This window comes from Ammospiza caudacuta, chromosome 1 (genome assembly GCF_027887145.1).
Source record: "Ammospiza caudacuta isolate bAmmCau1 chromosome 1, bAmmCau1.pri, whole genome shotgun sequence".
In the NCBI taxonomy this organism is placed as follows: Eukaryota; Metazoa; Chordata; class Aves; order Passeriformes; family Passerellidae; genus Ammospiza; species Ammospiza caudacuta.
Window position 1 is genome coordinate 15,248,574 of NC_080593.1, and position 9,952 is coordinate 15,258,525.

General features: G+C 38.3%; 1 protein-coding gene across 1 annotated transcript in view; it reads left to right on the forward strand.

The window, feature by feature from the left end:
- KIF5B (kinesin family member 5B) overlaps positions 1-8,303 on the forward strand; it is a 33,674-nt gene extending 25,371 nt beyond the window's left edge. Inside the window, exons 21-26 of the mRNA XM_058820263.1 lie at positions 1,347-1,407; positions 1,512-1,583; positions 1,738-1,842; positions 2,342-2,558; positions 4,240-4,369; positions 5,771-8,303. Coding sequence (XP_058676246.1) covers positions 1,347-1,407; positions 1,512-1,583; positions 1,738-1,842; positions 2,342-2,558; positions 4,240-4,369; positions 5,771-5,777 — 592 coding nt within the window. The 3' untranslated portion in view covers positions 5,778-8,303. The remainder of the gene's footprint in view (positions 1-1,346; positions 1,408-1,511; positions 1,584-1,737; positions 1,843-2,341; positions 2,559-4,239; positions 4,370-5,770) is intronic.
- The last annotated feature ends 1,649 nt before the right edge of the window (positions 8,304-9,952 follow it).

Consider the following 9,952-nt stretch of genomic DNA (forward strand, 5'->3'; position numbering starts at 1 on the left):
CTCTTTGAAAAGTTCTTTTTGGCTATGTTTAAAACACACAGTGGTTTTTATCATGGTATTTGAAGTAGTCAGAGGGACCTGACTCATTTGTGCTGGTAACCAAGAAATAATGCTTGCTATTTTGTTTTTTACCTTTTTGTTTGTCCTGTTTAACTGACTAAAATTTTAACTGTACTCTGATCTTGTGATTCCATCTTATTTTGATTTATCTATCTGCCACAGTGATTACAAAACTTACATTAACTACAACAGATTTTCTTGTAAGATTTGCTATACATCCCACATTATTGCTTTCTATTTCAGTTTGTAGGCTCAGCTACATCTAGTACTGACCACTTTAAAGCACCTTCTGTATAGGAACATTCCTCTTCAAAAGATTTTCAAAGAAGTTCTAAAAATTGTATTCTGTGTCCTCCCCCAGACTTTTTGAATCCAGTTGTTTTCCGCTGAATATCATAAATGTGCATGGCAAATGACAAACCAGGAACAATGCAGATTATGCACTTTAATTTTTTTCCATTTGAGGTTGTAGGAGATGCCTGGAACTATTTATCCTGGGCAATGAATAGGATAGTGGCATTATTTAGAATATTTTATTAGATCAAATGTCTGGTCATTTAACTGTGAGCTAGTAGTGAAACTGACTGAGTGAGGAGAAATTCCAAGAGGAAAAGAAGTTTTTTTAACTAGTTAACAGGAACGCTTCATTTTTTTCACTTTATGTTCTGATCTCAGATCATAAAAAAAGTGCACATTTCTTTCCTGTATTCTGTCATCTTGGTAACTGCACTGACTTACAGTTCTGAGAAAGAGCATTTCCTGTGCAGAAAATGCTTTCAGAGTAACTGGCAAGACAGCAGCTCTGTACACAGATAATCATCAGGTTCTATTCCTGTACACTGACACTGTTGTTTATTGCTGGTTTTGCCAACTTGTTAAGAGTGAGGTGTTAAAGAAAACAAAGAGAACAATTTTAATCTGGTACGTGATCCTTATTTCAGCTGGTCACAGCTAAGAACATTTGTAGAATAAGATCTCCCCAAATAATCACTCCAAAGCAAACTCTAAGAGTTTTGTCTTTTACTATTCCAGAAACTTTTACAATTTATGCATCTGAATGTACTTGTTTGTATTCAATATTAAAAGTGCATCCCTCTTTTCCTTTGGCAACTCCCCCAATCCCACCACCCCCATGCCTGAGTGTCATCTGTTGGTTCCATCTTTAATTTAAGACTTCAACCAAAATACTGTTTTCATTTGTACCATAGAGTGTTAATTACTCTAGTCCTCTAAAGAAAATTTCTGATTTTTCTAGGATATTTCAGGAACAATTTATTCTCTTTTAGGGTTATGCAGGACAGACGGGAACAAGCAAGGCAAGATTTAAAGGGTTTGGAAGAGACTGTGGTAAGTAGTCAGAATATATTCCAAAGCAAATGTCAATATTTGTCTTTATTTTTCTTTCTGAGTTTGTTTGGGTTGTTTTGTTAATTTCTTGTTCTTAACTGTAGGCAAAAGAACTTCAGACTCTTCACAATCTTCGGAAGCTGTTTGTTCAAGATCTGGCTACTAGAGTGAAAAAGGTAATGTGGTGCTGTAGTTAAACTTGTTGTTTCTGAGAATGCTGCATGAATTTCAGTTTAGAACTAAGTTAGGAGCTGATGTTTATTTGGTTTAATTTTTATGGCTATGCAAGTTCAGATTTGTTGTCAGCCCCCTGTCTCCCTCCCCCTGCAGAGTGCTGAGATTGACTCAGATGATACAGGAGGCAGTGCTGCACAGAAACAGAAGATTTCCTTCCTGGAGAATAATCTTGAACAGCTTACAAAGGTTCACAAGCAGGTACAGTGAGACTTCATTTCAAATTTTAATGAAACAACTCCAGATCCATTATTACAGCAGCAACTGTCTATTGGTCATGAAATAACTTTTGTAGGTAAATACTTCTACATCTTTAGTGTGTCTCTTGATAAAGGAAAACTTTAGTCTCTTGTTTTGTGACATAAATTATTTAGCTGTTTTAAGTACATGTGGGTGTATGATAAAATAGCTGCATTTAAACAGAAAGGGATCCACGTTTGTGTGTAGACTGCATATATGAGTCTGAGGGCTGCTTGCCTGTCTCAGATGGAAGAGGTGTCTCTGGGTAGCAGGTTCTTCCACAGTAACTGATTTTGCAAATGACAGTCTCAATGTCACTGACCTCCATAGATTTACTAAAAGCTTAAACAGAGTTAATACAGCAAGCCCACTGCTTTGTCTCTTCAGGGGTGAGGAGGGTGGTTGGTTGGCTCTCCCTGTGAAGGGAGATACCACAAAAATAATCACTTGTGGCTTGTAGCTGGTACGGGATAATGCTGATCTGCGCTGCGAACTTCCTAAACTGGAGAAGCGACTCAGAGCCACGGCTGAAAGGGTGAAAGCTTTGGAGTCTGCCCTGAAGGAGGCCAAAGAGAACGCTTCTCGCGACCGCAAGCGCTACCAGCAGGAGGTAGATCGTATAAAGGAAGCTGTGAGATCCAAGAATATGGCCAGAAGGGGACATTCAGCACAAATTGGTGAGTACAGAATCCCCTACCCCAAAGCTTAATCTCTCCTACTTTTGTTTTGTTTTTGTGTATATGTGATCTTTCAGCCATCACTGAAACTGCACATATCAATGTGATCTATTTTCTACTGTGAGTAATATTTTGGTTAACCGACTGTGTGTGGAGGTGGTACTTTATGGTTGTTTGCCTTTTTACTGATTTTATTTGGCCTTGGAAAAGGCTTACCAACCTAGATTTCTAGCCTGAATATATTTCCTAGAAGAAACAGTACACTGCATGTGAATCTTAATCTCTTAGATGATTCCAATTCCATTCCAATTTCTAAGACTAAAGAGGTATTGCAAGGAAACAAGAAAGATTAAGCCATCACCTTCAACAACAATATCAACAAAAATTATCTGATCTTAAGGGGCAGAGAAGCAGACAGAAACCCACAATATCCAAACATCCTTAATTACCTTTTCAGTTCTTTGTTCCAAAACATAGAGTATCCACAGCCCTCTCTAGGGGAAAATAACAGAAAAAAGGGTGGGTAGGTGGAGGCAGAATAGTCATATTCCTTTGCTGTTCCACTTACCATTACTCTGTAAAGTGCTGAGGATGAAGAAGGTGTGTGACCTGTGGAGAACTTAACTGTGCACATTACACTACAGCTGTAGAACTGAAGGCCTTCAGTCAGTAATACACTTCTCTTAATTGTTAATGTCACTAAAATGAGTGTTGCAGTTAAATTTTGCTCATATTCTGCAAGTCTGCAAGGAGGTGTTGCAAAATAGTTTAAGTTTTTTGGTCACATGAAGTGACAGCTTGCAGACAGGTGCTTTTGTGTCTTAATTGTCTCTCAAATGATCTCCAAGAAAACAGTTCTCTAGTGAAAACTGAGGTACACAGCCTCTTGTGATTAAATGTCTAGATGAACTAGTCATGTCCTCCTGGAGATCAGTTTCCTATAAGGCAGTAATTGAGAAGTGTTTCTCTGCTGCAGCTGCTGCCTGTAGGTTCTTTTTTGCCTGCTGAAATTTTAAGTGCTTCTCTTTAATATTACAGAACTTTGTGAAGTCCTACACATACCTTATGTGTGTTCTGTTAAGAGCTAAGTGCAAAACTGACTGAAAATACAGTTTATTAAGTGTATGCAGCTTATGAACAACCTGTCAAAACTGCTGGATTTTTACTTTGGCTGTAGAGCAAGTTTTATTTTTGTGTGGTGGTAGGTTGATTAAGCAGTGTTATCTGTGCAGGATTGGTACACAGAACCACCTGCAGAGAGAGTACCTAGTGACTTTATCAATAAGGAGATGTGAGAAGGACAGCAAGTATGAATGCTTACTGATACATAACTCTCAGGAAGCTTAGTGTTGTGTCTTATTTGAGTTCTTATTGCCAAAAAAAAGGATTCACAGAAGGTAATAAATTAGGTGGCACAGATATCTCTTGTGAAGATAATCCTTATCAGAAGCTTTTTGAGCTTTAACAGGGAACAGTAAAAGCAAAATCTTGTCTGTTCTCCAGGGTTTGTTGTAGTTGACACTAATCTGCTACGTTCTCACAATGCCATCCTCTAAACTTGTTTTCTTATTCCAAGTGCATTCAGTTGTGACTATTGCATTTGGCTAATGATATCAGTAAATTTGAATAATCCAAGATACTGTTGTGTGTATATTTGTAAGTCCCATTTCTTGTCGTGCAGCTAAGCCTATCCGCCCTGGCCAGCATCCAGCAGCTTCTCCAACTCATCCAAGTGCAATTCGCGGCGGAGGTGCGTTCACTCAGAACAGCCAGCCAGTTGTGCTGCGCGGAGGCGGGCGGCAGGACAAAGTGTAAGTTTGTCCTGTAGCTTTTTGTAAAATGTGTGATCAAACTGCTTTGTGTTAGGTTTGTTACAGTTCATTCTGTGTCATAAAGCCACTTGAATAGTCAGATTAACTCCTCCTTTTTTCAGAATTTTATCGCCAGAGGAATGGTAAAATGTACACCTGACTAAAGATGCTGCTGCTTTTCTTCTAAAGTGTGTTTGCTGTAAAATGGTAATTCTGATGGTGTTCTGCAGGAGTAGAACTAAATGTGGAAACAATCAGCTGGAGATGGTTACCAGTTAAAGACAGTAGCCACTGTTTGAGAAAGGGTTGGATATTTTAAATTCTTTTGGCTTGCTAGTATCTTTTAAAATACAATTTTCTTCAGGAAAACATTCAGTGATGAAATAAAATTTTCCCTATTTTTACATGTTATTTATTTACTTTGCTTACTGTGTTTGCACACTGCTTTGTGTGTCAGTGATTTGGAATTATTTAATGGAAGAATTCGTGTCCTTGTCCAGTAAACTTAAAATGTTAGCCTAGCTAAAATGCAGTTACAGTAATTGAAATTAAATGTACACTTACCTTAAAACATCTCTAATCTCCAAAGTAATTACTTGTTGCATGGTATTAAATATGCTTAAGTTGCTTTACAGAATCATCTCTCTTTTTAATTAATATCTGTGTTATAGTTTGTTGATCTGTTGTTCACCTAACAGTAATGCTTTACTTTATATTCTCTGTTGTCATCTTTACTTTTGCATGTGTCTGTAAATGTCTTCTAGACATTTCATTTCCTTAGTTAATTATCTGCATCTTCAGTTTGAAATACATCTAAGATGGGGTGAGGTGCTTGAAATCTGGGTGCTCATCTTCTGAAGGGCTCCAGAACAGTTTGTCAATCTTGTTTCTATTTGTTTCTTTTCATTAGCTGACTGACTTTTCCAAGCTTTCTCTCCAGTTCAAAGAAAACAGGGCTGTAGTACTACTCAGGGTACCTGGTTCTGTTCAGAAATGTCTCTTAGTAAATAAGAGGTTGAACTGATGGGTACTTCAGCCTTGAATAACATTTGCCTTGAATGACCAAGGAGTTGCCACTAGCCAGGAATAGCAGCAACAGTCGTGGGAAATGGAGCTGGGCTCTAAGTGCTTTCTGTCTGTAATGTTTACTCCATTATTACAATCCATATTGCATACCCAGTCAGTTTGTGGTGCTGTAAAATCGTTGGTAGCAGACAGCATTGCTTAAATGCTTTGTGTGCTGTGTGATTTCTTATTTTAAAGTGGGTTTTTTATTAGCACTTATCTGAGTGGTTTAAGAACTGGGCTCTTAAAGGCCGTGTAAATAGTGATACAGTCTACTGTAAATGCAAATAACTTTGCTTTTGTGTCTTAACTCTGTGATTTTTTTTTCATTTACAGTTGCTGAAAAGTAAATGCAACATGAGGAGGATTGGATATTGTGTAGAGGGAGTCATTCCATGACAATAATCTCTCCTTTTGGGGACTGTAGGATTATTTTTTGAAAATTGTATAAATTATACCTGGCCTGTACAGCTTTTCCCCCTTCTACAAATTCTGCTAACTGATTCCCAAAAAAAACCAACTAGAGTGCAATTTTGGCGTCTTGAAAAATGACATGTTACTTAAAGTGTAGCTCTGCTTATTACACAGTTTGTCTTTCATGTCTTAAATTTAGTCTGCACTGTGCCAAGCTGAATGTACGTTGAGAAAAATCTTAGTTCGAATTTTCTAGCTTAATTTGTGTACATCTTATTGTCTTAGGGAATGTGCAACAGTGTTTAAATATACTTTCATTTTTATCACTTGACATAACACTACATGTCCCACTGAATTAGGGCGGCGCTCTGCATGACAGTGTTCCTTTGGAATGCTGCATTGGAGCTGACTGTGTTTGGACAGTGTGAGCATCCTGGAGTGCTGACACTGAAGGCTTGGGTGAGCACAGGGCTCTGTAACTGTTACCTCACCCAGTGCCCGGCCACAGGGTGACTTAGAGTTAAATACTGTACACAAATAAGGACAAACCTGAGTTTACAACAAAGAACTTTGGCAATGGATTGTCCCATCTGTCCTGTTCCTGGTTCTGCACACAGTATGGTCTGGTGGAGTGAAAACATTCTGCTTCATTCTGATGAGCCTGTCTGTCCATTTGTCTGTATCTGTGACAGTTCACTTTCACTATTTTGTAATAGTGAAATGAGGGCAATCTAAACTGTAACTTTATATTCCACTACATACAGTACTGGAATTTTTGACTAAAATTTTAATTTTCAATTTAAAAATATTTTTTCAGCAACAGGCCAATGAATTCAGATACATAAATAAAGGACACAACTTTTTAAAACTGATGTATTCAGAAATGCCAGAGGCATGTGTTTAAAATAACAATAAAATAAAGTGCTACCCTGAATTGTATTTGTAATTCATTTGTAAGTAGGTATATGAAATGTCCAAAGTAGTAGTTGTTGAATATTTTTCTTCTCTTTGCAATAAAGTCCTGTAAAGTGGCTAACAAAACAAAACGTGGGGTTTTGATTTTTCTGTTTTGTTTTGTTTGTTTGTTTTGAGCTCTGGTAGTCTCACTGAGCTGAATCCAGGGTTTAAAGTTTTATAGTATAATTTACTTAACTTATTAATAGGGTTTAGCCACTATAATTTTTAGGACAGCCTTCTTCTGTATAGAAACTAGTTAGTTACCAGGTCTTTAAGAAAGAAGAAACTTAGTGTTGCTGGAAGAATTCAATGAGTTTTTCAGACCTGGTTGATAAAACTTTTTGTTCTGGCTTGAGTTTTTTGCTGGGTATTCAGTTATTGTGGAAACAATAGAAACTCTGTGACTGTTCAGACAGCAAATCACTTTCAATTTTTATATTTTAAAATAGGCAAAATATTTATATTATGGTGGAGTATAGTCAAATTTTAGACCTTGAACCACTTTTTTTCTATATCTACAGTAGTCTGAATTTTTAGTAGTTTGATTTTTAAAGGTTGAGTGTATCAGTTGGAAATCCCACTATTTTGGAGTTCTCAGCTTTTAAGACAGTTTTCTTCACTAAGGCCGCTGAACACTCCATACTTGCAGCTGTTTTAGAGCACAGTTGAAGGCAGCATAATGAGGGGAAAAAAATAAAGAAACAACAACATATTTTGAATTAAATTTCTCATCATGGAATCAGCACTGTCCATCATCTTTCTCAATGTTAACTACAGGTTTTCAGGCCTTCATTTGTCAATGTGCAATCATAAAAACAACACACTCAAATGAAGCAGGATTTTTTCTCATGCCTGTGAATGGGGGTTTCATTCCTGTAGGTAATTGTCATGGGTTTTGGTGCTGAAAATTGGTGTGTTTAAAAAATTAGATTAAATAGAAACTAGTGTGTAGCTCAGTGTACATCACCTTTTTATATTTAAACTTTTTTTTTTATTTTGAACCTTTTATGAAGTTTACCAAGAACTGCCTCTTAAAATGTAAAAAATGAAAAAAAAAACCACACAACTTTCTGTGCTTTCTGGTTTGGCTGTCATAGGTCAGCCAGACAGGACAATTACTGTAATTTGTAAATTAAAGTATTCAGTCTATACAGGGAATGTTCAACACTGCTATTTCGACTTGCAGTTTTTGAGTGGTTCTTATTTTTATGTTCCTCTAGATCATATTTTTAAAAGATGGTTTAGGATAGGAACTTGGTGAAATAATATTTATTTCTGGTGAACAACTAAATTATTTACATAACTTGAATGCTGACTCACTACTGTGTGTAACTCTAAATTTGACATGAGGACAAGTCTACCTGTGGAATCTGATTTAACTTCAGTACACTTAAGATGCATTAAAACAATTGGTTTGGAGAAGACGCCATATAGTTTTAACTTACCTGCATGCTGTAAATGTATTTGTGTTTAAATAAAGAGGAGAAAAATCTTTGAACTTTTGTGCATTTATTCCATTTATTATCTCTACAAGTGCTCAGATATGGTGGTGCAACAATCTTCTCCAGGTGTGTTGAGTTGTGCTTGGGGCTCTCCTGAGTGTGGTGTCACTTGTCTGTATGGTGGTGCTCAAAGCTCTCTTTTTATCCACGTGCTTGGACAGCTGTTTCCAGAATCCATGTAAACTTGGTTGGAAAGGAATTACCATGAGTTATCACTTGCTCTGTGAGCCTCTCTTTTCTTAAATTTGGTGTCTGCTGATTTGGTGACCCCTCATTCTGGTTGAGACAGATTAATCAGTTTCCAGTATTTCTGTGCCATCTAGACTTTTGTAGGCTTGTTTTCCTTTCCAGGGACTCATTTTCCTTTACCAGTATCTGTGATAGCTGATTCTGCTTTTTCTTAGTGCTATTGAACTGATGTTTTTTATGGAGCAGTGTGGTTGTGCAAGGCTGCAAACAACTTCTGGATAACTTCCACAGAAAAAGACTTAGCTAGATGTATAGCCTTGATCTGTGAATATATATAAAAAGCAGAAAGGAGGTGATGATTTAAGTCTGCCTGAACAGTTACTGTAAAAGCAAAGATCTCAGGAGGAAGAAATTGCCATCTGTAAAACTGTTCAGCAGTGAGCTGATCTAGACTGTAAAATATGTCCTAGTGTGCCCTGTTAACAGAAGATGGCTCAGTTACAGAGCTCCCTTTTTGAATAAATCTCTGAATCTGCTAGGGGATGATCAACTCAGACCTCTTTAATTGCAGACAGCCACTAAGGGATGCTCAGAAAGGAAAGGAAATCTTTCACTCTGAAGTTTCTTATGAGCAATGGAATGGTCCAAAATCACTTTCAAAAGTGAGCAAAAAATATGACTGCATCTCTGCCAGGGGAAAGCTGTGGCTCCCTGCACTGTCAATCTGGTGAGGAGTTCATTGGCCGGCCTAGGTCCTTCCCCCTTGAATGCACCGAGGAGTTGTAACACCCGTTTAGGAAGTGTCAAAATGAATCACTATTTAACGTGTGCTATGTGCAAAACTGCCACTTAAGTACGTATTAAGGAAATAAATGACGAAGGAAACACCTCTGGAAGATGATCACTGTGAACTGATGGGCACGTCAGAGTTTTTGCCTGGGGAGTTTTGAGCTCATTTTTTGCCTGGGGACTTTAGAGCTCCCGAGTCTTCCTGAACTCCGCACGGGGCTGTTCATTGTTTTATCTTTACCCAGCCCTTGCTGGGGGCAGTGCGGGCAGGGCAGTTGGAGCCGCTGCCTCCTTGGGGTGTTTCACTGCCAAAGCTGAAGGGGCAGAGGGTGCCATCAGTCAGCTGCGCTGTCCGGGGTAATGGGGAGAGGAGAAGAAAAGAAGGAAAATACAGCACAAAAGAAAGAGCCTGTTTAGCCTATTTGCATTTGAAAAGGAAAGTAAGAGGCTAATGGTTATAAAGGGAAAGCTGAGGCGTTGCATAGCGTGGTGGGGCATATCCGCACCCAGGGATGTCCTGCAGGCTGTGCTCTGCGTGGTGTGGGCACGGCGGTGTTGGGGAACAGAGCTAAATCCATGGAGTGTCTCCACCTCCGGCACCGAGGGAAGTGTTGATGTGTACCTGCAGCAAGGAGAGCAGCATAACCCACATTCTCCGCGTTCCTGA